At 35.9% G+C, this 26,339-nt stretch overlaps 1 protein-coding gene across 2 annotated transcripts in view; it reads left to right on the top strand.

Moving 5' to 3' along the window:
* The window catches only part of COL21A1 (collagen type XXI alpha 1 chain), an 89,070-nt gene extending 64,032 nt beyond the window's left edge, over window positions 1–25,038 (top strand). For both annotated transcript variants that reach the window (XM_030946179.1, XM_030946180.1), the window contains exons 18-30: window positions 6,557–6,601; window positions 6,941–6,994; window positions 11,065–11,118; window positions 12,419–12,472; window positions 12,954–13,025; window positions 16,123–16,158; window positions 16,800–16,844; window positions 18,884–18,916; window positions 21,702–21,848; window positions 21,943–21,997; window positions 22,284–22,484; window positions 23,956–24,033; window positions 24,781–25,038. In XM_030946179.1, coding sequence (XP_030802039.1) covers window positions 6,557–6,601; window positions 6,941–6,994; window positions 11,065–11,118; window positions 12,419–12,472; window positions 12,954–13,025; window positions 16,123–16,158; window positions 16,800–16,844; window positions 18,884–18,916; window positions 21,702–21,848; window positions 21,943–21,997; window positions 22,284–22,484; window positions 23,956–24,033; window positions 24,781–24,968 — 1,062 coding nt within the window. In that variant the 3' untranslated portion in view covers window positions 24,969–25,038. The remainder of the gene's footprint in view (window positions 1–6,556; window positions 6,602–6,940; window positions 6,995–11,064; window positions 11,119–12,418; window positions 12,473–12,953; window positions 13,026–16,122; window positions 16,159–16,799; window positions 16,845–18,883; window positions 18,917–21,701; window positions 21,849–21,942; window positions 21,998–22,283; window positions 22,485–23,955; window positions 24,034–24,780) is intronic.
* Window positions 25,039–26,339: the final 1,301 nt, after the last annotated feature.

Here is a 26,339-nt window from a genome sequence, read left to right as displayed (position 1 = left end):
AAATTAATTTTTGCTTTAGTAGTTAGTTTTAGTAATTAAATTTAGCCTTTATGATTGCTTAGTGAGTCAAGGTGTGATTTTCTTTCTTTGTGCTCTGGAAGGGTTTTGTCCCAGCCTTTGTTCCAATTTTTCTTAGCTATTTCTTAAACAGGTGACAGCTGCCAAACAGACTTGGACTAAAGGAATTATCACAGAGCTTTTTCTCTGGGAATGGATAGGAACATATAGAATTTTTTTTTTACCTGTTATTTACTGCCAGATTCTCTCTGTCAGAGCTTTGGGACTTTCTTAGCCAAAAATGCAGGCTGGCCCATCCTGCTTAATAGCCAGCAATGGACCAATTCTGTAGGAATTTTACAATCCCTTTTGGAACACAGTTTTACTGTTTTCTTCTGCTGCATTCTGTGACCAATTTCGCAGAATCTGCCATATTAAAAAAAAAAAAAAAGAGAAAAAAAAGAGTGCATGATTTATTGTTAAACTTACTCCCTGCTAATTTAACTGAGTGGTTCCTTACTATGGGAAAGAGACGTGGCTGAAAACTCTATACAGCTGCATCAGTGTGACCTGTAAGGACAGCTCTTTGGTTATGTGGTGGGTGTAAGGAGCAGAGCAGCAGTCAGTGCCCTTCGAGGAGGCTTGGCTGGCCTCAGCCTGCCCTGTCTTACTGTGTGCAAGTGCTCAGGTGCTGTGACCCTCATAAGTGTTTCCCTGTAATTACAGTGGTGGAGAAATTTTAAACCATTTTGAAGGCTTGTAACTGTTTGAGTATCAGTGTGATTAAGTGTCAAATGTGGATCAGTTTGTCAGCATTTAGATGTTTGTAGGATTTCTGACCAATGGGATGTTGGTTATCACACTCTCTAAGGCCGGTGCTAGCATGGTAGGCAGAGGGAGGGCATCGTGGTGTCACCTGCAGGGCTGGGAGTTCATTTTTGTCTGCCCATCTTTGGATCCATGAAGATTTGGCAAGTCAGATGCTTGTATTCTTTTGAGGGTTCTTTACAAGAAACAAGAGTAACACCAGTTTGAGCCACTGACAAGATATAGTTTTCATTTTCTATCAGTATTTCCAGCTTCTAGATTATAGTTTTCCAAGGTCCATGGTGTTGGCAGTGCAATAGGGGTCACTCTGTTCCACATTTAACATGTGTGTTTTATTGCTAATAACTGATTTGCCAAAAAAGTGTTTGAAAACTGTGGTCTTATAACTGCAAAGATCTTGGTAATGCTTTTTCCTTTCCTGAACTTAATTTAAAGCTGCTGTGCTGATCTGGTGGATAGTCATTATGTCTGTGGGAATGCTTCTTTGTATGTAGCTCTTTTATTTTTTCTTTCATCAATTGCAGCTACTCAGTAGTAGCAGATTCTGCTTCATTGAATTTCTTTTCCAGTTTTATACATTAACCAAATTTGGTTTGTCTCTTTCATTCTATTAGGATTATCAAGGATTTGCTATAATCCTTTAAAAAGTGTTTTGATTGCTGTACTTTCATCCAAATTATGGGTTGACTTGTATTTTTTGTGGGTCTCCAGTAAATCTCTCATGTATCATCAAGTAGGCTTTTTCAAATAAGGATCAGTAATACATGAAGATTTGAGTTTTCCAGGTGTTTAGAGGGATCATGGGAACATGTGGATAGATAGATATCTTTTGTGTATCTTGTTCTATTGCTGTAGTTTATGTAAGACCCTTTAGGGTCAGCTCAGCATTGCAGATTTTTCAGAGTGGAAGGAACCATTTGATTGAAACATAAATCAGAGAACTCATATATACTAGAAAAACCATCTTTTTATCAGAAGAAAATAAGCTCATAAAGGCAAGTATACTAAAGTTCTCTACATCTACCTGGGGAATTGACTGCAAAGCAGTTTGCTCTTAACAAAATAGCTTTTGGAAATCCTCTATAATTTCACATCTTCCAGAGAAGAGATAAAATTTTATGATTATGGATATGTTACCTGTAGCCTGGAACTTCCTATTTTCCATAACAGGGTATCTTGTCCTACAAGGCACTGAAGAAATGGAGAATATTAAAGACATTACCAGAAAATAAGGAATAAAAATTACGTAGTATGTACTCCTTTTAAGACTAAAATAGGTTTTGTTTTGTTCTTAAGAAAGGTCTTCTGCCTGGTTTCTTCTGCTGTTTGCAAGCATAAATTTAACCATGAGGGAGATGCAAATAATCCTGGTACTAGCTGCAAAAAGCAGGAAATATTTTGAGAAATGTAGCTTGTGTCTTAAATAAAAATGCTTACATCTAGTTAAACTGTATATGAGGGCCCAGGCAATTTCCTTAAAGGATTTTTTTGTGGGGCTGCATGGAAGAAAGTCCATCTGTTTAATATAATCCAAAACAAAAATAGACACCTCATGATTAATGAAAACTACAGGAAAATTTTTCCAGGGATTGTGAAAACATTTTCCTCTTACAGTTCAGTTCTTAGAGTTCCATTCTATTACAGTTAAATCCATTCTATCTGCCAGATATTATCAAAGAATGGAAGATTTATTTAAATTGTTGAAACTGGAATAAAATAGAATATTTATACAAAATTTAATAACTGTCATAATTGAGGTTCATCGTCACAACAGAAACAAATTAATGGGTGTTCTGAAGTCCCAGCTGTGCAGGCTGCAGCTGAGGAAGACTGCATGCAGGGATTTGGTTGCATACTGAGATGAGCTTCACTTGGCAATGTGGTCCTGAGACAGAAGGAGATATCGAGGTGTGTGGGATTTGGCTGCCTGGGCATGGCCACCAAGAGCCACTGGAGTTGTGTGAGGACAGCTGCAGCATCTGGCAGGCACTACACAGTTTTTAGAGCAGAGTGACATCTTTTTCAAAGGGTAGCTCTGCTATCCCACAGCACCATCAGTGACACTAGAGATTATTTCAATTATCTACATGGCATTCAAGTGTCACTTTAGGTCCTGGGATTACCCTGCAAAGCCTCCCCAGGCCTAACCAGCCCTTAGAAGGCTGACAGACTTCTGGGTACACATAGTTGAAATAAAGTAGAAGATAAATGATTAAACAAGTAACAGAGGCTGAATAAAGAATAAGGACAGCAGTCCTTACCCAGTCTCCAAAAATCTTAGTTAGCTGCCAGACATATACACGGTGCCATTAGTTTTTAGGCACAAACTCAGCTGTGTGTGATAAAACTGCAGTTGAGAATTTTTAGAATAAACATGACTTTAAACCCAAGAATTAGATTTGCTAGACTATCTTGCTGGCTTTACATTTAATGTGATTATTGCACTTGCTGATAAAGGCTAAAATAATGAATAATATTACAGGCTTTTATGGGGTAATGGAAGACTTCTCATTTAATGGAAAATTTCAGAAAAAGGAGGCAGGCTTTGGAATGAAGTGAAGGTAATTGATGAAGTCAGATTGATGATGTTGAAAGAACTGAGGCAGTACTTGCAATTAACTTAATTTTAAAATATGAAGAAATACTGAATAAACCTTTCATGAAGTTTGATGTAAAAGAAAAAGGGGAACACATTAACCGATTCAAAGTATAGAAATTCTCCAACTCACACAACGATAGAAATCAGTAAAGGACAGTAGATTGTTTGATTTTCAGATATTCTGGCTAGAAATGTATTGCTACTTTCTATTGCTATTATATCTGCATATGTGATATATACAAACCATTTAACATACATTTTCTGTAAAGGCAAGGAAAAAGAAACTTTAGAATTACAACTCCTTTTCATATTTTATATAAACAAAATGTGCTCGATAGCTTTGCAAAGGACATCCCCAAAGGCAGGGTTTATTTTTCTATAGGCCAGTGAATCATGAACTATTCCACAGCATTGATTCTATTACTCCCAGTGGGTGGCAGTTTTCCCATTTGTAGCAGTTCCAAACATTGTTTTTCCCTTAGTGGCAGAAAAATTGCGTGATAAATGTGTTTCATATTAAGTTTTGATTAAACACAGGCATTTGTTATAGTTTTAGTTGCAATATACTCTTCAAAAATAATTTTTTGTCTTACAAATAGAGTAAAACTAATTGCTTTGCCTCATATTTTAAAGTTAGAATGCATTTTTTGATAATTAAAGTAGGGTTTCTTTGACAGCTTAATGTTGTCATCTTATTAAACATAACTTCTTATTCAAAATGTCTATGGAACTAAAAAAAAAAAAAGAAAAAAAAAAAGATGCTCAGATTCTAAGCATTTGTATTGTGAATGAAATCTCTGTTTGGGAACAAGACACATTTCCAAAGCTTGATTTGGCTTTTAATTTAGAAGTTAGGTAAGAAACTCTTGATATCTAAACTACCTTTTAACCTTGTCTTCTGAGAAAGTGCAAATACTTCGAATTGGCATAATCAGAGATTATCCATGTAAATGGAAGGAATAGTTTGGGACAGATAATCACAAAACAATCAGTTTTCATTTTTTAGGTATTCTGGAGCTGATTCTACAGAAATTAGTCCTTGTAATTACTTAACTATAGAAGCTACACAGAAGAGTACCTCGTGGGAAATACTCATTCTTTATGACCAAATTAGCTACTTCATTCTCCTTTTGTGCCAGTCTACATGCGGAGAGTAACTGAAAATCTCTACCTCATGCACTCTGAAAATCACTCACATCAGCATAAGTGATTTATTCATTCTTAGCTGAGTGAATGTTAATGAACCATAAGAGAATTTTAATGGTTTAGACCAGCTCTCACTGACATAAGGGTCTAATTTCGACATACCTCAGTGGTGCAGAATCAGTCAGAAAGGGAAAAAAAGGTGTGTGGTGGGGAAGGAAATATGACTTAGTTTTACAGTTGTTGTTCTTGGAGTTTCATCTTTCTTTGTCACTGATATAAAATTAAATGTTGTGTACCAGCAATTTATTTTAGCCAAGAAAGGTCAGCGCAGCTCAGCAGGACATTGTGTTTCTTCTAGGCATGCTCATATCATGGTAAATCATATGTTGTGTTGGGTAAGTGTGTGGAACTGTCTTCTCTGAGCCCTCCAAATTGCCCAGAAATGTAACTGGAAGTCTCTGGTACATTCAGGACAAGAAGGTTGCTGCCTAGTGGGATGTTTTCCAGCATATATTAAATTCTGGCTTACATTACAGATACAGATACTCATAATTTAGTTTTATATTTTACAGCTACAGAAAAAAACCTTACAGTTTTAAATATTATAATTATATTAAATAATTATATTGAGAACTCACCAATGGGTCTGGAAATTTCTAAATGTGGTGACAAACATGCCCTATTTCCCATCTCTTTATTTGTGCAAAAGATCTAAGAAGGTTTTTTGGGACAAAAGTTTAAGAAGAGTTATATAACATAATGTGATTGGAAGTCTCAGTATGAGGCATTATTTTCAAGTTATTTTTATTGCATTATTTGATCCTTTAATGATAGGTACCTCAGATTTTTGATGGTCTGTAAAATGCTCTGGATGTAATTGTTAACTCATTTGCCATTGACCAATGTACTGTTTCTACTTTGTGGGGTCATTATTTACTAAAAGTGGGTGTAAACTGCAAAACAATGGGACTATCTTTTGCACAGATGTAATTCATATGGAAACTATTAGGTTATGGCTGTTACATTCATGTTATGTTTTCCCATAGAATACATTTGTTTCAGCGGTGTCTAGAACAGTTGTCTTGTCTTCACTGCAACATGTTATTTTCAATATTAGATTAAAATGTAAAGTCTGTAAGCCAAATTCTTGCTGCAGACTAGTTATGGTACAAGTACAAACATTGTCCAAAAAATTTGAATGAATAGTTTTTACTTGAGAGAAAAAAATCGACTAACTGAATATAGACTTCTGCATTAGGCATATACAGAGGTCTGTTTGAACCTGAATCATGTTCAATTAAATGATCACTGTTAGAAAAATGTGAGATATACTGTGGAGCTGAATGAGCAATGATGCTGAGGAAATGGCAGAGATCTTCTAGAGTTTATGAAGGTGGAAGCTAGTATTCATCAAGTAAAACTGTATCTGTCTCTTTAAAGTCGCTGTATTTTAGATAATATGAGCTGTCATGCTGATGATCCCGTTGACCAGGGCTTTTGCTTTAACTTATGTGGGAAATCTTATGGATAGTGTAAAGTGGTTCCTTTCCATGTGTCAGTCAGGGTTTTGGGGCAAGCAAGAGCATATGAGCCTGCTGAGCAGTAGACATGGACTACTGCAACAAAAGCAGTGGGGAACAATTCAACATTAGTGTTTCACTGTATCTCTAGAGCAGTCTGCATGGTTCCAGCTGAAGCTCTCTCTACTATGTGTTTTTGGTCCTCTGAGGGATTTTTTATTCTTGGGGTTTTTTTGTCGTTGGCTTTTTTTGGTTTTTTTTGGTTTGTGTTTTTTTTTGGTTTTTTTTTTGGTTTTTTTTTTTTTTTTTTTTTTAATTTTTGTTGTTGTTTGTTTTGTTCTGTTCTGTTCTGTTTTGTTTTGTTTGTCCTTGCCCATATTTTGAGCCCAAATCTCTTAGGCAAATGCTAAAAAATTTCTGGTGAAATTATTCCCTATATTTAAAAGGTTTTCTTTTTCCTTCTCAGGGAATTCCTGGAATTCCTGGAAATCAAGGAGAAAAAGGACAAAAGGTAATATTAGCCGTTGAAAACACAGTTAAAACATATACTATATATACCCTTTCCAAACTAAGGGTTCAGGCTTAGAGAAGAGTTTTCGTAGTGGGGATTTATAACATCAAATCATGCTGCAAAAGAATGGAGACAATTCATGGCATGTTTAAAATCTCTTACTAGGTTTTACTTCAACTACTCCAGAAGGAATGAATAGTTCAAAAGAAACCATGCTCATTTCCTAGTACACTGAGAAACAATCTTAACTAATTAAATCTTCATAGTTAAAGAATATATTAAAAATGTTAAATATAATACATTAGTCATAGAATTTTTCTCTTTATGTAAAAAATACAGGGTGAAATTGGACCGCCAGGTCAACCAGGAGCAAAAGGGTCACCAGGAGATACTGTAAGTTTCAAAATTGTGTTGCTGTGACAAATAACTGTGGTGCCATTCTATGCTTGTCATAAACAAACATGCAGCGGTAAATACAGGAGCAAACTAGCATTTGCAGGTTGGAAAGACAAGGCTATGGTAAACGTAAGTTTTTAGCTCAATGACATATTAGCAGCATGGAAATCCTGGCTGAAAGCTGTGAACTGTTGTTTCTTTGTTACCCTTGCCATTACTTTAAGCTTCTGAATATTTTGACAAGAGGTAAGTTTATGTTTTTATAAGTTCTTGGATTCTGAATGTTGTTAAGAGACTATATTTTTCAGTTTAATAACTTGTCTGTCTCACGATTGATCTCTCCTGTCATTTTTTGAGGTCTTTCCCTATTATAATCTTCATCAGTGAACTTCTCCTGGAGGTACAGTAGTCAGGCTGGATTTCATCCATTTTAATAGACAAAGGGGGTTCTGATGTCCCTTTGTAGTGTTAAAAGTAGATGTAGCACATATTTATATCTTCAAGGACAAATACAGAATACTCAGTGGTTCTCTAAAAGGGCCTTGATATTAATTTCTCAGTCATCAGTACTGTCACACTGTTAAGACCATCTTAATAGCAATCTTTCCATGCATGGCAGGAATAATCTTTTCAGGGACCATTCTTTCCTACTTCCACTGACTGCCGGGCTGTTATGGTGGCTTGTGCCTCACGTGGTTGGATGAGAGGAACCTTGAAGGAAGAGGATGCCAAGGATGTCAGTGTGGACCTTTTAATCCTCTGTCTTTCTTGATGAATCTCTTTAACATCCTAGCTAAGGTTACCATCTTCTAGAGTGTGTAAGGTCAGACCTGAAACCAAAATTACTTGGGCTTACATCCCAGTGCAGTATTCCCTGTTCTGAAGAGAATCCTTGTTTGGATGGAGGTTAGCAACACATATGTTTGACCACATTGGTATGTGCAGTCCTGTGTAATTACATGTCACTGCATGCCAAATCAGCCATCTGGGTATGAAAATAGCTACTAACCTAAGCATCATTTATATACTGGTGTGCTGGGTCTTGCTCATGGTATGGCTTCTCTTCTCTTCTCTTCTCTTCTCTTCTCTTCTCTTCTCTTCTCTTCTCTTCTCTTCTCTTCTCTTCTCTTCTCTTCTCTTCTCTTCTCTTCTCTTCTCTTCTCTTCTCTTCTCTTCTCTTCTCTTCTCTAAAACTGATGTAGTTTTTGTTGGAGACAGAAATTGTAATTAGTTTGGAATTCTAAAAATTCTGGGCTACTTTGGCATCCAGTACATTTTGAATTTCCTACACAGTATACTTATCCCACATCCAAACAGCACCTCTTCCTTTCCTGACTACCACAGGCACAATCACTACATTACAGCTGTGAGAATGCCTTTTTTATATAGAGTACACTGGTTAATTTTCTTTTCATTAACTTTGAGGACTTTTCCAGCTACCTCCTAAAGATCTCTGGAAAAAGTAGATCTCCTTGACAATCAGTTATTGCAGTTGTCCAGAACAAATTTGGATGAAACACTGCCTGAACTGGAAGTTTAAATGTCCCTACTCTTAGTTAACACATAAACATTTGTTCTCTAACCTGTACCTCCTAACTATTTTTATTGCCTGTTACTGGAATTTCTTTCTCCATTTCTTTCTGAGCAAATTCGAGCAAAGCGCTAGAGGGAAGGCTATATCATCAACTCCAGTAAAGCCTTGTGGGATTCCAAAGTGCTCATATTTATTTCACTCACCTACCATATTTTCTTCGAATTTTATTTAGATAAATAACATCTGGTTCATGATACACTTGAAAATAATTTATTTCTCTTTCCTGTCAATTCATTTAATGTATTTCTTTTTGTCACCTGATAAATTAAGTAGGAGATTGATGCATGGAATATGTGAATATATTATATGGCATTAGGGAATTTAAACCAGAAAAGATAGTGAGATTTTCCTTGTATTAGTCACGCTGAATATGTTTGTTCCAGAAAACACAGATGGAAAGCTTGTGGATGGTCTATTAATAGCTTGGGAAAGTTTTTCAGTAACAAGCTCTTCTTCAGTAATCACTATCCCTATTCCATTGCCAACACCAGCAATTTATTAATTTACCTGACATATAATGTCAGCTCTGCAAAACAGGATAATAATGCCATATTTTATGTCCTTGTTCTACATTTTTGTTCAGGACATTCTCTTCTCCTCTAATTTTTTATAGTTTTTAGATTACGTTCACAAGCTTGCATCTGAAAGCTTTGCATCTGAAAGTTTCCTTCTTGCAGCGTGCTGATTTCATTTAGTAGTTTCCATGTAATTTTTTAAACAAAACAAATCAAATATGGCCTAGTAATGAAAGTGTAAGAAAGGAAACCAGGAAAAATGGACTTTATTTTCTCCTTTTCCTGCAGATGTATTCTTGACCTTTAATTATACTAAAAGTATTTTCTCACTTGCCTTCCCTGGTGTGTGTTTGCAGGTCAATGTGGATACATAGCTGGTTTAACTTAAAAAAAAAAAAAAGAAGCTATTCTGTACTTATAGTATTTCTGCTTTGTATAAGATAAAACAAATGAGGGACATTTTTTGTGAGCATATGCCTCTTCTTAACCCAAAGACTGATGTGGATTTCACTAGAAATGATGTTGTCTATGGCCTAAAGAATAAGTTGCTATATTTATTGATGGAAAGTTTTGGTGACCAGTCTTTTCTTATCATAAAGCAGGCAAGAAACATGAATTAATCTGTGGTTAATTTGTATTAATCTTTGGTTAATAATAAAGCACAGGTAAAATACCAGAAAACTGATGAAATTCTGAAAACAATGGCTACAGAGAATTACTTCTTGCTTTAGATATTCTGAATTTTCTCTTCTATTGTGGAAACAAGGACACTCTTTAAGTTTTAGTTTAGTTTTAAACAAATAAAGTTTAATTTTTTTTGCAAAGCTGCGTTGTTATCTGTATGAGAAATTATATCTGGTTTTGATTAGACGTGACTTTTGGAAAAAGTCTGAGATAATGTCATGGGAGTGAATTGTTCCTAACATTTATTACTAAATAGAAGGTGATTTTTTTTAAAATTTATATGAAAGCAAAGATTAAATAACAGCAATAACAGTGAATTTTGAAAATATTATCAGTTGGAATAATTGATAAAATTTAATCTCTTACAAGTTAGATTTCTAGGCCTTACTTAATTGTTTGACTTTCTGTATCATTATGCCTTTATTTTATGCTGCTCTTATTGCAGATTGTATTTCACAATATTTAAGCAAGTCCAAGTATAACAATAGTCATATATTGATTTTATTGATGCATGCTGTTCTAGACTAAAAGTGAAGTGAGATGAAGTGGTGAAATAGAGAATTGTTAACACCAGATGTGGAAAATGTGATTAATGGGAATTCCTTCCTGGAAAGTATGATTTCAAAGAAGGATTTCTTTTCTAATGTATACTTGAGACTAGCTTTAAACAGAAATTAAGGAAGTCAGCCGTTTGATGATTTAGTACTCTTTAGCTCTTATTTTAGGTAGGAAACAGGCAGCTAAACATGCCTTTATGAACATAATTCCATTTGTGGAGTCCAAGAGGTTGTTTTGGAATTTGCACAATGGGTCAAGTTATGACAACCTTTGATGGACACACACAGTCAGAAAGGAGAAAGAGAATTATGAAATGCCACAAATACTTCTGTTGGTTTTGGAAACCCTTATCAGAACCCAAGAAACTTGTGTCACTTTCAGTTATGACTAAGGATGCATTACAGACTGGGTCTTGAGTTGAAGAATTTTTCTCTCAGGAGTATTCCATGACAGCCTGTTCATTTCTCCTGTATGATTTTTTTCTATTGAACAGTAGCCCTTCATTAGAAGGTGTACTGTGGTCATTCAGACCATAGAAGGTCTAAATATTCCATTGTACTGTATTAAAACTGTAGCCTGTATAGTAATAAGATAAAAGACATTGCATTTTACTGTTTAATTCGCTGAAGAAATAATGATACTACTAATACAATACCAAGCTCATTATTCCTCTGTTTTAGTACAGAAACATCTTTCTCTTTTTCATAAATAAATAGGGTTTGATGGGACCAGAAGGTTCACTTGGTCTACCTGGAGCTCCTGGGCCTAAGGTAAGTGTTTGACTTAATTTGCTTGTGACCTCGATAAATGACTGCTTTGTATGCAAATTTCATCTGGGCAGTGCCAGGATTTTGTAGCTCATTTTTTTGTGTATTGAATGTTGGTGAGCAGCTGTATGATTTTCCCTGTGTTACCTTTTATGATAGCTCAGTCTTAAGAGGGATTAATATAACTCAGTAAATGGCACCTGTCATCCCGTGAGGTTTTTAGCAGTTGTAGAAATGGTCAGACTTTGTTTCAGCTTCACAGTCCTGGAAAATATTCTGCAATGCTGGAAACCAGATAATTCTCAATATACATCTGAACTTTCCCATGTTACATTTATTTATATTTTAATTATGTTCAATAATATGATGTGCTGTTTCTTCCACCCAAGGAGCCAAACTTATTTCAGATGTAACTTTATTGATTGCACTGCAGCTACAGCAAGAACTAATTTTACCAATGTTCTCAAAAGCTAAAATAAATACTACAAATTAAGATTGGTTAGTGTATTTTTTATTTAATCCAAAATGAGTTTTGGATTAAATTGTAAGTATTGAATTGTATGTCCTAGAGAATATTTAGGAATACAGAATCCATTTCCCTAACTTTGCATTTACATTTAGATCCCTTTCCCCCGTACATTAATCTACATCCAAAAGTGCACATGCATTTATTTATAATTGTATACTGATAGTATCATTTTTAAAGTATGAATGTTTTCTATGGTCAATAAGGTTGAATACCCTTGATACAACTGAAAGGTTAATTAGCTGCATTTTTTTATGTGAAAAATGCTTTTATTTTGTATATTTATCTCACTTAGAATATAAGCTGTTTCTTAGAGAATCACTCTTAATAAACTCACTCTTACAGAAGTCCATCATGATGTAGTCAATAATTCTTAGATTGAATGCAAATCCTCGTGCTGAATATATGTCTAATTCCATAGGCTGTGATAAAAGCCAGAACATAAATAAGTATTTTGACTGAGACAATTAAATAAGATGATGGAAATGCGAGGTTAGTACACACAAACTTGGTGTGACTGTGTGAGGCAAATGAGGCAGGTGGAGATGGGACAGGTATGCAAAAGTTGGCAGATCAGGTTTTGTCATTGGTTTTATCTCATCTTTCCTGAGAGAAAGTTAAACCTTCAGGCTACCTGTAATGGAGAAGAACTTCAGCCTTTCAGTCTGTACCTGGGCCCGTTTTTAAGAGTCAGTTTCTCTGAAGTGTCTGTTTATGTTTGCTAGACATATCACATGTGACAAAACATAATGATGAATCCCCCACATTGTTATATAGGGTGATAAAGGTGAACCAGGAATACAGGGGAAACCAGGATCATCAGGAACCAAGGTAAATATGATTCTGGCAGTGTTCTAGTTAAAGAAGGGATTCATTTACTTCTTCATGATGTACTAATTTTCCATTATTTCCCCATGTTAATTATAAGGCAGTTGGTTTCAGAGTAAAATATTAGTTAACATTACATTGCATCAGAATCCATTTGATGAGTTCTACTAATTTTATACTAGATTTTAGGCTTTGAAAATCAGATGCTCATTAAGCTCAAACCTGCAAACATTGTTGTTACTCGAGGTAGTATTTTTCGTGTAATTTTGAAACATCAACTGTATTAAAAGAGAATAAAAACAGATACTGAATGTGGCTTCTCTATATTCACCATCCCTTCAAAACTCCTTCAGACATTTCAATGATCTTCAGTTGTAAAATGTCAAAATATCATAGCCAAAGTGTATCCTGTGGCCTTGAGAATCATGCAATGTGTGTTTTTACACACAGCACATCACTGACACAAAGCTATTGTATTACTCAGGGAGATCTAGGAGTACCAGGGGCTCCAGGTGAACCAGGCTACCCAGGCATTCCTGGTACTCAGGGATTAAAGGTAAGTATTTTTTCCCAGTTTTACATTAATTGCATCTTTTTTGGAAGTGCTTTCTTATAAGTGATCATTATTTTACAAAATCCTTTCTCTAATTATATCATTATTATTAGATAACAGTTGGACACATTTAAAACAATAATATGTCCGTCCTGAAAATCTTCTTCTGAAGGATAAAGCCCTTGATGTGAAGGCATTTCTGGTGGGTTGACAATGGATGAATGTCAGGTGCCCACCAAGCTGCTCCATCACTCTCCTCTTAAGCAGGGCAGGGAAAAAATCAAGAAAATAAGATGGGAGAAAGCTCATGGGTCAATATAAAGGCACTTTAATAAAGCAAAAGGAAAGGCCCTGTGTGGAAGCAAAGTAAAATGGAGTATTTATTCTCTGCTTCCTACCAGTATGTGTTGTCCCAGCCATTCCCGGCAAGCAGGACTTCAGTACACATACAGGTTTGGAAGACAGATGTCACAATAATACAATTTCGTCTCCTTCCCCTTTTCTTTAGTTTTTATTATGAGCAGACATCTTATGGTATGGAATATCCCTTTCAGTTTAGGTCATCTGCCCTGGCTATGTCATAGAACCATAGAATGGTTGTGTCTTAAAGATCATCTAGTTCCAATCCCCATGTCATGGGCAGGGACACTTCCTTCCACTGGATGAGGTGGCTCAAAGCCACATCCAACTTGGCCTTGAACACCTATAGGGAGGAGGTATCCACACCTTCTGTAAGCAACCTGTCTCAGTGCCTCACCACCTTCAAAATAAGGAATTTTATCCTAATAAACCTAGTTCCAGTTTGAAGCCATTCCCTCTTGTCCTGTCATTACAGCCCCTTGTGAAAAGTACCTCTCCAGCTCTCTTCTAAGTCCCTTTTAGGTGCTGGAAGGCTGCTCTAAGGTCTCTCCAGAGCCCTCTCTTCTCTGGGCTGAGCAACCCCAGCTCTATCAGTCTGTCTTCATGAGAGGGATGCTCCAGTTGTCTAGTCGTCTTCATGGCCCTCTGCTGGACTTCATCCAGCAGATCCATGTCCTTCTTATGTTGGAGGCCCTGGAGCTGGACACAGATGGAGTCTCAGGGGAGTGGAGTGGAGGGGGAAGAGTTGCATCCCTTGCCCTGCTGGCCACACTGCTTTTGATACAGCCCAGGATGCAGTTGGCTTTCTGTGCTGGAAGTACATATTGCCAGGTCATGTTAAGTTTCTCATCCATCAACAAGAGCAATTCCTTCTCTGCAGGGCTACTCTCAATTCCTTCTCCACCTAGCCTGAATTTGTGTCTCCACCCAAGATCTTGCCGGGCCCTAGCTTACAGGAAAAGGCAGGGATTTGGAGAGAGAGCCTTGATGTTTCAGGAAGCTCTGCTCAGCAATACCCAAAGCACTGGTGTGTTATCAACACCTTTCTAGCCACCGTTGCAAAGCCCAGCACCATGAGGGATGCAATGGACAAAATTAACTCCTTCTCAGCCAGACCCAATAGGGCATTAGAGAAATAGAATTAAATCGGGCATTTCACTTTCATAAGAAGAGAAAGGTTGAAGGATAAAGAGACAGTAAGATAGAAGGGTGGTGTTATAATTAAAGTTTTATGAAAACCTCATGCAGAAGTATTCCTAGAGAGTTCATCATCTGGTCCAGAAGGCACATGTTTCTGTATGTCCAGTGTCATATATGCCAGCATCATTTACATGTGTTTCATATACTGGAGTACTTCACATGTCAGTAGACACATATATGGACATGCCTTACATTGACTAGAGCATGGATTCAGTGTTATAATAATAGTTTAATTAGTTTCATTATCACTATATATTCAATTCAATATCTCAGGGTTATGTAAGGCTCATGTACTAAGACAGTATTTTATGAAAGATGATTTTGTTAAAATTTATGGAACTTCTCTAAATTTTAAACTGAAGAAGCCTTTGAAAAGGTCATTTATTTTATATGAAGATGCAAGTTAGCTGGAGTTACAAGTCCAATGACACGCTGGAATTATTCAGGAAGAAAAGCACAGTTTGGGCATCTGGCAGTAAAATTGAAGCCTTTCAGCTATAGATGATTTCAAAACTTGAAACAACAGAATATTTTATTTTCAAGTACAATGCAACAAAATACTACAGGTGGCATAAATGTCTTTTTATGTTCTGGATTTTCAATCAGGTAAATATTTGCCATGGCAAAAGTCTCCTCTTCACCACTGTTCACATTTAACCAAATATTCTTTTATTTTTCACTGCCCCCTCCCAGAAAAAAAAACCAAAAAAACCAAAAACAACCAAACACACAAAATTGTGGCTCTTACAAGAAAGCTATGTTCGTGGATCAGCATTTTGATTTATGTCTATTTAAATATAAGATGTCAGAGTTAGAGTAAGAGCCACCTCCCATAACTTTAAGTGTCCTTTTCAGTTAATGAAGAGAGATGGCCACATTTTCAGTGTACATATTTTGTCCCTCTGTTGTTAATGAGAGTGAATAGTTTTCACACACTGCCTGTTTCTCTCCAATGTCAATTAGATGGTCTTCAGACAAGTTGATAAAACTACATACCGGACTTCTAAGCACCATTTGCCAATCCCATCATTATTATTAACGTCAAACATTTTGAGGCAAAAAAAGTGAATCAAAATGGAGCTTAGTCCTTAAATATTTTGATTTAATTTAAATATAGAGGTGTTTGTGGTGAAAAAATACTTTATTGTTTTGCATAACTTATGCATGCAGTGATGCATTCACCTAAAACTTAACCCATAAGAAACATTGCCTCCCTTCCTGCCCCCATCCTCTCCACTCCATACACTGAGTAGATGAAATCCTGCTGGACTTGCCACCTCATGATGTTGTATTTTTTAGTTTTTTACTTGGTATGTGAGCATCCACTTTCTTTTTGATAGTTGTTTTAATGACAAAGTCCTTTCTTAGTATAGCTTTCTGACTTTTTTTGTGTACATAAGGATGAAATGATTTGTTTTCTTTCAGTATAAGAAAAAGATAGCTGTTTCTTTTGTAATTACTGTGTTAAATTAAAGCACAGACTACATGTTTTAGAGGTGACTCATGTTTAAATGGAGACCTTTCTTCTAAAATTTTACAGGGGGAGAAAGGAAACCAAGGTGACACTGGTATCCAGGTATATCAACTTTGTTTCTAATGAAATCATCTGGCATTGCTATTTATACAAGTCTTAGGTATTAATTCAGACAGGGTTTTTTTAAGATTAAACTCCACAAAAGGTTAACTTGAATGGCAGCAGTAATTCTCCTTCAAGGAAATCTTCTGCATTTCTGGGGGCCTGAGAAGGCTGTTGACATTTGGTGTAGAGCTGTGTGCTTCTAGCAATGGTGCAGGCAGAGGGTGCAGGTTGTGCTGCTGCCCTGGAGGAGGAATATCCCTGTCACAGGATGCATTCTGTCCCTGCCTGTAGGAACACAGAAACACAGTCAAAGTAACTCCCCCTGGTCTCTGCCTACCTACTTTACTATTAGCATGTGGGATTTTCCTCTTTGCTATCTAAAATCATGGAAATACCTACAAGAAAAGGAAAATATTCTGTCATTACTTGGATCCTGGCTTGGTTCCTCTGTGTTCAGAGTAGAAATTTTGTTCTTCACAGTTTCTGCTCTGATCTCTTTGAAGAGTGACTTTTCAGGTTGATTTGTCCTGGTTTAGAATGAGTTTTTAGTATTTAGCTCCATGTGGGTTTTTTTTTGATAATTTAACTACATGTGCCAGATAAATCTATATTTTATAAAATATGCTTCTTTTCTGAAGGGACTGAAAGGAGAAAAAGGAAGACAAGGAAATCCAGGCTTACAGGTACTGTTACAATAGTCATCCTACTTCAAGAGAGCCGTAGTGATCCTAGCTTGAGGCCTTGATTCATATTTGTTTCTTAACACTTCTTCCATCAACACATATAGGCCTTTGCATGAGGTGAAATATATTTATGTACAACATGATAACATAGTTATATAAGTTGCCTCTTAAACACTCTTAGTATTTTTAAAATAACAACTATAACATACAGAGAAGATGGAGCAACACTTCTCTCAGCTGTGCATGCTTGAAGGAGGAGAGGAAATGCACATGAATTGGAACACAGGAACTTGATATACAGGAAAAACATTTTGCTTTGAGGGTGGTCAAACACTGGAGCAGGTTGTTCATAGATATTGTGGCAAAACCTGTCTGGACAGCATGTTGAATTGATCAAGCTGCATCTGTTCTGCAAAGGAAGTTGAATCCAAGGAGGTCACTTCCAACCTACATGTTTCTGTGTTCTGTGATATCTTGAGAAACAGACCATAAGTGCATTTCTTTTATTGTAAAGCCTTAATTATAGAATATTTTTATAAAATAGTTACAAGTAATATAAAATACAGATAACAGCAAATAGTGGCATTTCTATAAAGGTTATAAGAGTGATAGTTGAGATGGTAAGATTTTCATGCACTATGCTACACTTTCATACAGTTCATTACCTCCTAGACTATGCTGGGAGTCATTATTGACATCTTCTGTGCTCATAAATTACAGATGTTTCCTGTTTCAGCTGTAAATCAGTGAGATTCTATTGTTTCTCTTTAACTCTAGGCCAGTGTATTCTGATTGTGTCATAGTTGGCAATCTTGTTATTCTGCAGAAAATAGCTGTTATTATTTATAAATACTTGTTAACTGCATAATCTATGTCGTGTCTAAACAGAGAAGTATTTTTCAGAGGTACGTATCTAAAACTAGACTTGGAAGGAAGCCACAGTTGCTTTTTTCAGAATTACGACATTGATACGGCTGCCTGTCTAGCCAGATGGACCCAGTTCCTGGGGATTCTGGGAAGGGAATCTAGACTGCATGTTAGTTAAAACTCTCAGAGATATGTAGGTTGAAAATAGTTCATTATAAACCTGACCACATTTTTTAATAAAGAAATAGCTTAAATTAAAAGATGGATCATTGACTTAACCAAATATAATGTCCTAGATCGACATTTTACAATTTAAACTTTCTGGGTTTGTTTTTTTTTTTTTTGCAAATAATGGGCAATTTTTAATATCTTTATTATTTTAGTCATATGGGAGAACAAAGTGATAGTGAAAGAAAACTTTTTTTTTCCAGATAGAATGATGCAACTGAATTGCTGTTTGCTTGCTTTCTTTTTTTTGGAGAAAGCTGAAAAAATAATACAGACTAAGTCTAAAATTGTTTCCCATGCTTATCTGGTTTGGTCAGGAACCAAAAAAATCAGTCATTTAGTAGACAGCAAAAGATCTTTCCAAGAATTCTCAAGACTCCAAGACACCCTACAGATTTCCTTGTCCATAAGAGTGAATCAGAAAAGTGAACTGCCATCTTGCCATGGGACATAATAGTCAGTAACAACATTGAATCACTTGGTGGAAACGACACCAAAATAATTTGCTAGCATGCAAAATCTGCCTTATCATGGAGTCTGTATTTCTAAGGCTCTGAAATTATTTTCTGCCTAGTAAGACAGTATTAAACAGTTTGAATCAGGAGTTTACTTCTGCTAGGACACATGCTATTTCTTTTGTAAAGTGAATAAGATTTTGTCTCTTAAATCTAGATTATGTTTATATGTTTATAATAGGTGTGATATATTCCCAACTTATGCTCTAGGTACATGATATTAAAGGTAATACTGAACTGTTCATTCACCCTGATATAAATTTTTTATCATTATATATAGCTTTGTTTTTTGTACTATAGCAGAGAATCTTTAAAAATTACTATTTGTGATTGATTACTGAAAACAAAGGACAAAAATTATTAATTTTTTATTTCAAGTAATTTGGCTCAACCTGCATTTTAAATTTCTTTTTCATCTTATTTTTAAAGGGAGTAGAAGGATTGAGTGGAGAACAAGGAGAGGTATGTATTTTTGCAATGATAAATGTAGTGTTACAAAATTACTCCATTTGTTTCTGCAAATTAGGTGATCTGTAAAATGTGTGTTTAGTCATCTGTACTCACATGTCTATAAGCAACAGGGGAAAAATTGTAAAATATCAAAGAAGTATTAGTTATAACGAGACAGAATGAGATATACATTTCATTAAAAATTATTAAATCCAAACATATACTTTAAGAGAATTGAAAAGCCAAGAAACCAACCAACAAAAAAAAGAAGGGATTGGTTGAATAGAGGAAATAAGCAAAGAAAATAACTAAAGAAAAAGAATCGTTGTGTTGCATGTTGTTTAAAAATTGGTATTTAAAATATTAATTTTGTTGGCTATTATTTATTTATTTTGATATTTTGTAAAATCAGAGTATACACTTTCCCATTAATCACATTCTTCAAATTTATTTAGATGTTGTTTGTTCAACCTCTTTCCTTAAAGCATTGTTGCATATCAATAGCTGGATACATTAGGTGGAAGTTTCATTCTGACAATGAAATTATTTTATCCATTTTAACATATAAGTTGTTTCATATGCTTCTGTTAGGAATTCTTCAGTTGCAGTTTGGCTTATAGGTGTTTTACTAAATTATTGCCAAAACTGGTAAAAGATTCTTTGTATGCTGTTGAATTAGTCTCCTTCAGTATAAAATATTTCTACTGGAAATTCATTTAAATAATTTCTTAATGTGTATTAAGCTATAATGATGTCATTGTGTTTACTTATCAAACCTACAAAATTAGTTTATTTTCCATTTCTATAAAATAGGGTTTTTGTTAGACTCTGATTTCTAATAAGTTTCTTCAGCCTGTGAGTCTCAGCACTCACTGAGCTGTTTTCCTTCCTTTGCTTTTCTTTGCCAATAGCAAGGGTCAGCAAACAAGGCTTCACATGGATGTGGTTGAGCATTAAAACACCAAGATATACTGCAGAAAATTTTCCCTCTACAGTTTCAGTTGTTTCTTGGCAAGTTCTTCAGGCAGTTCTGCTGATGCTTCCAACATTTTCTCCTGGTGTTTTTATGCTGGCTTCTTGCCTCTAATGTTGTTCTACAGTACATGCTATTTCCCCAGTATTCTCTGGTTCTTAAGCCCCTTTTCTTTTAGCCCCTCTAACATTTAGTTCAGATAGCTCAGCTTGCAAGTCTTTTATGCAAATATAGTCCAAATATATAGGGGTAAAAGGAATTAAAATTTAAAAAGAACCAAAACAAAACCTCTCCTAGCTATAAACCCAAGGTGATTTCAGACCTCAGCACATACAGTTTCTAGTATAGCCACAGATAGCTACATAAGCACCATGTGCTTATCTCTGAGCCTTTTTGACTGTTTAAATGAAAAAAAACACCTCTGCAATTATGTATTAGAAACGAGCAAGTACAAATCTACATGAGGTAACTGAGAGGATCCCTTTTCTGTGACTACAAAATTCAAGATGACAATATCAAGAAAATAAATTACAACTACCACTTTGGGAGAAGTTGTATCTGAGTTAATGAATGACTTTTGAAGGCGTGGACTGCTGTTCAGGTCATGCACCTGAACTGGCCACCCTTCCAGTAGTACTCTTAGGCACTTGACTGACATCTGTCACATTTTGTCTCATTTCTCTGTTTTGTTAAGAGCATGAAGTACCTGTCTGATTTTACAACCTAGCTCATAAAACTGGTTAATCTGACGCTGAATTTAAAGCTTGTTGCCCTGTAGTAATTCATGTAGAGAATTCTGGGCATTGTTACTAATATAGACCAAGATAGGAAGCTTTGAATTTTTCTGGTGTGAAGAATCTTGATAAGTAATATAGGAGATGTTACAAAGTAATATAAATACCATATTTAAAATTCAATGGAAGTCTATTGAGACCATATGCATGAGCATTTCTTAAACTTCTATTATTTGCTTCATTAAGTTCGTCATATATAATAGTCCTGTTCTCACAGTTCCATCTAAAATAGTTGGAAGTGGAGAAAGAAAATTTTTCAGCAACTGATAATGTTATGCAGAAGCTGTGCAAACAAGGGAGGAAAAAACTCATAAGGGAGCAAGTGTAGTATGCTGAATTTAATCTTGGGCACATAATGATGTTTTGCTGGCTCCGTAGCAGGGAAAGAGTTCCACATGAACTATTGCAGTAGGTAATTCCATACATGGAACAATTGCTTTGGTGAAGATATGTAAAAATATTTTTCAGCATTTTTTACCTTTTCCAGTGAAGCAAACAGACTACAGTTACTATCAATCAGATGGAAAAAAAAAGAAGCAAAAAAATCCCTAACTGAAATAAAATTATTTTTTCCTTTGTCTTATACACTGAAGATATAAGGTAAAAGGCTTTAAGTTTCCAGGAACTTCGGTGGTGCCAGAATTTCACATCCAATTTTTCTGGCTTTCTAAGGATTCTAACAGACTATAAAAAAGATTTCTGATTCTGAGGAAAAAGTGAATAAAACCCTTCCTTCCATGTGTTAATAATGAATAGTAAAATGGGTCTTGAAAATTAAGAAAAGGTAATTTATTTCTAATTCTCTGGTAATTTTATCTGAAACAGCTGCTAAGGAATCTGAAAACTTCAATGCATTTTAGCAAAATACATCTCATCAATATAAAGTTAATTTTCATTGGCATCACATTAATTTTATGAAGAACTTCAATAAAGGTTTCTTAGATGTTTGTTTGGTGCTACCTATGGTGCTGCCTACCTTCCAAATGATCTGTGAACATATAATTGGCTTTTCATTGATTTTTCAATCCAGAAAGGTGAGAAAGGAGATCCAGGCATTCGAGGCGTCAGTGGACAAAAAGGAGAATCTGGTATCCAGGGTTTGATTGGAGCTCCTGGCCTCAGAGGTCAGCCAGGAGATAGAGGACCCCCAGGACCACCTGGATCAGATGGAAAACCTGTATGTATCCTGTATATATAGGACTTCAGACTTTTCATTTTGGGTACCTTAAAAACCAGAAAGAATTGCATGCTCTGTTCTCTGTTCAATTCAGGCACGAGAATTTTCAGAAGAGTTTATTCGACAGGTGTGTTCAGATGTACTGAGAAGTAAGTTGGAGAGCTTCTTTACTGTTGTTTCCTTGTTTGAAGTGCTAAAGAAGTTTCCTGATAGTTACAGAAACGCTTTTTTGAAAGCAAGTTCCATATTGCCAATTTTTTTGTTGTTTTCCTATAGTAGAACTATATTTCCACATCATAGGTTCCATACTTTACCATCTTGTTTCCTAAAGGTATTATATTCTCTTAAGAGAGGGAACAGATTTTGTATTAGTGGTTCGGGCAATACTTCTATTGTTGCAACACTTTAAGCAATTTTTTGTTTGAATTCTCCCAGCCCAGTTGCCTGCCATTCTCCAGAGTGGAAGACTACAAAACTGTAACCATTGTCAGTCCCAAAGTGCTCCCCCAGGACTTCCAGGCCCACCAGGTCCAAGAGGCCCTGAAGGCCCAAGAGGGTTTCCTGGCTTGCCAGGGAATGATGGCGTTCCGGGGCTGATGGGCATGCCAGGTCGCCCTGGGGCTCGTGGGACAAGAGGTACAGTGTGTGTGGGCACGGTGCTAAAGGCCTTTATATCTTGGGTTTCTGCTTCTAATTTTGGATGGGACTCATGTAGGGTGGAGTAAGAGAATAGCTGGGCTTGCTTGGCTGAAAGGAATTGTGACTATGGAGCAGTGTGGATGTTTCACCACCTTCAGGGAACATGTGACAGGAGAGAGAACACAAGAACAAAGCCAGATAGTTATTGTTCAGTTCTACTATAGCCTACTATAAACTTTGTTCTCATCTTTTTAGAGAGTTAGTCTCATGTAAATGTTTCTACCTGCATTTAGATTATTTTTTTAGCTCAAATATGGGTAGACATAGATTTCAAGGTATTTCCATGTCTTCTGATTTCTTTTCTTCCAAACTTGTTTGTTTCTGCTTTTTTAAGGAACAGTATTTATTCACTGGCTACTTACTAGCTGTGCTGATTTTTGACATCCAACAACTTCTATATTTATATTCCTTTGATTTCCTGACTTTTTGTCCTTTTGTTCTCTTTATCTCAAAAGACTTTTTGCTCATTTCTTTATAAACATTCTGGATTCTTTTTAGGCAGGCTAAGGTTTATGCTTTCAGGTAACTCAGCTGTCCAAGCTTTCAATTGAGCTTTTCAAAGTCTGTGATGTATTTGCAGACTTTATGTTAAGTATGCATATATAGTCTGGAACTAGAGCAAGGGACTGGGTGGAGTCCAGAATTTGGTAACTGGTAGCATCAAAATAGGATCATACAGGAAAGCTGTATGAAATAACAGCTAGCTAATAATGTGCCAATGGTAAGCAGACAAATGGTTGATAAATATTTACTTTCTTTGTGACTTACTACCTGTGACCTAGCACACCAAATTAATTTTGTATGTAATGCTGATTGCCTGTAGTACCTCCGTAATTTAATCTCAACTAGGAGAATATGCAGTTTTCCTCTGGAGCTGACACTAGCAGTTCTGGTTATTCCATAAACGTTGGAAAACCAGATAATGTATCTATGAGGAAGGTGAATTTACAGGGTTGTACTAATGTAAGAGAGCTCATATTTTGACTCTCACAATACTTCTTTGGTGGAGATTTAATTCTGCACTGTGTGTTGTGGAACCTTTTCTATATATTCTGTATTCCACAGGGATTATGCTGAAAAACTTACACCTCCTTTATACAACATATTAAAAACTTTGCTGATAGGAAGGCGGTGACAGCAAATTGCTTAATTACCTATCATCTATTCCCTCAGCTGATAGTGGCTGTCTGCTTAACTGTTGCTGCATCAGCTCTAAATTCAGTAGAAATTAGCATAATTTAGAACCCAGTCACAATGTGCAGGTTACAAGAAAAGAGTTGTTTTGCTTCCCATTATTTGCTTTTGAAATATGACATATTTAATTCAATAAATATTATCAGATGCTGATTTCTGACTTCATTGGATGAAATTGATGTGCAAAGATATGCGTGTGCTTGGTAATTCACAGGACTGCCAGGGAAGAATGGTGCAAAAGGCAGCCAAGGAGTTGGTGTTCCTGGCATCCAAGGCCCCCCAGGACCTCCAGGTGAGGGATGGTTCAGATGTACAGATTCAGTGCATGCTAATAACTTTTTTGCAGTATGGTTTAGAAAAAATGTTGATGTAATTTGGGAAAACTTGCATACTTTGCACACATTTTACTTACCAAATATATTTTAGGGTAATGCCTGTGACTTGCATCACTTGCACCTTATAAATTGCCATATAATAATTATTTAATATAAGACAGGTCCTGTAGGATATTGGTATCTGAGACCGCTGTTTGATGACAGATGGATCCTGAAGTCAGCTATATCTGAAAACTGAGCCCTGATATGATCATGTGACTTTTAAGGATTACTTAATGAGGGAAAATATTCTTCATAACATTAGTGTATGCATACCAAATGTAAAGTTGGGCATTTAGAAGATATATTAGGGCCCCATCCAAAGGCAGAGAAACAAATAGAAATAGAGGGACTAATTCTTGCCATGTGGTACCAGATAATATGATAAAGTAGAATAGTGTACTAAAGCAGATTTTCATATTCTCCTTTAAAAGCTATCTTTATTTAAAGTGTTTTTCATGGGATTTAAAAAAAACTTTATAAGATATCATGTTGTTTATATAAATATATAAGCAGTTTGTAACAAGAAGTGTCTTTTGCAGGAAATGAAGTTTTCTTTATCTGCATATTTTACCAAAGAGCAGGGGTGTCGTGGGTTCATACTTGTTCTTTTTCATTTTAATAGTAATGCTTTTATTTATTTTTATTGCATGTATGTTATTAAGGTCCTGAAGGTCCACCAGGCATGAGTAAGGAAGGACGTCCTGGAGAGCGTGGGCAGCCTGGTAAAGATGGAGATCGTGGCACTCCAGGAATGCCAGGACCAGTTGGACCCCCTGGAATTTGTGACCCATCACTGTGTTTTAGTGTAATTGTGGGGAGAGATCCATTTAGAAAAGGACCAAATTATTAATTTGTGATATGATGCTTTAGAGGAATAGTTACGGTGCTTGTCTTTCATGGTCTTGCAAATCTCAGGAAGGTGACCAGCAATAATCCCATAAGAAAGAACAAAAGTACCTCTGACATTAAAAGCATTATGAATAATGATCTCAAAGGTTATACATTCCTTTAGACAAGAAACTCCAAAACACCTGTAACTTTTTTTATACCTTGCACTGGTTGAATCTCAAGTGTTTTTAAAGAGATTATCAGTTTTAATAGAAATAAAATTAACTCTAATATTTGGTATTTAGTATTTAAGTGTCCTATCATTCTCCTTTTACCTCTCTTTACCAAAGAAAGTCCTTTGCAAAATTGCTGGAAACACCACTGGGAGCAGAATTAGGTCTTCAGTGGCATTGGTCGGGTATAAATAACTGTGAAATTTTTCACATGCAGCCAACATACACAGTATTTGATTTTGAAAGAATGGGGCTGACTTTGACTTCATATGTGTGCAAATTTCATTGCCTTATGTCCATTTCATATGTCACTGCTCCAGATGTGAGTGAAAGCATGTTATCAGATTTTTATGAATTAAGACAGATACTTGGACTCATTATAGGAGAAATGCCACCTGTCTTGCCATGCAGCTCTGTTTAAAACTGAGGTCAAATGCAAAGGTAGAACTGCAGGTCCAAGGGCCAAGGTTTTATTGAAGATGGTACTGCCAACTGTGACATGTCAAAAGTTTCCATGTGGGTGATTCAACTCATATGAAAATAACATTAAAAATAAAAAAGAGTAAAATCCTGACATAGCTGGCTTTAGCTATGATTGGACAAAATTAAAGATTTAAAAAGGTTTGCACAACCCCAATGTAACAGTTCTGTGTAATGAAGTATCAAGTTATATACTCTTTGCTGTTTCTGCTCAAGGACTGCGTTGCCAAATTGAAGAAGCAGGTTTACAAGGAGAAAGGTCTAACTGGTGGCTGACCAGCTGCAATGTTTGTTATGCAATGTTTTCATTTTAAGCCAGCTGTGTGTAATTTTCATTGTATGCATTGCTAATGAAGTTTATTGCTTGCTTTTACATAAAGAGCAAAGGCACAGTTCCGATGAGAATTTAAAATCAATTTCTTAAATTAAGGCAGAGTCCTGTATTAAGTTAACACGTGCTTCATAAGTCACTTTTTCTAATGTGTTGTTTTTCTGTTGTTCTGCTATCAGAGACTGTTAATATGCTTGACATTCAAGGTAAAATAAAAGACACACTTTCCAATAAGATGTATGGTTGAGTGAATTGTGAGTCTGAGAGGAGGCAAAACCAAGACCAACCAAACAAGCGCAAGTCAGAAGGACCTCTGACTACAGTGAATACAAACAGAAGACCAGAGTTC

This window comes from Camarhynchus parvulus, chromosome 3, assembly GCF_901933205.1.
Source record: "Camarhynchus parvulus chromosome 3, STF_HiC, whole genome shotgun sequence".
Lineage (NCBI taxonomy): Eukaryota > Metazoa > Chordata > Aves > Passeriformes > Thraupidae > Camarhynchus > Camarhynchus parvulus.
Note: the sequence above shows the minus strand (reverse complement) of the source record. Positions and strands in the feature narration are given on the sequence as shown.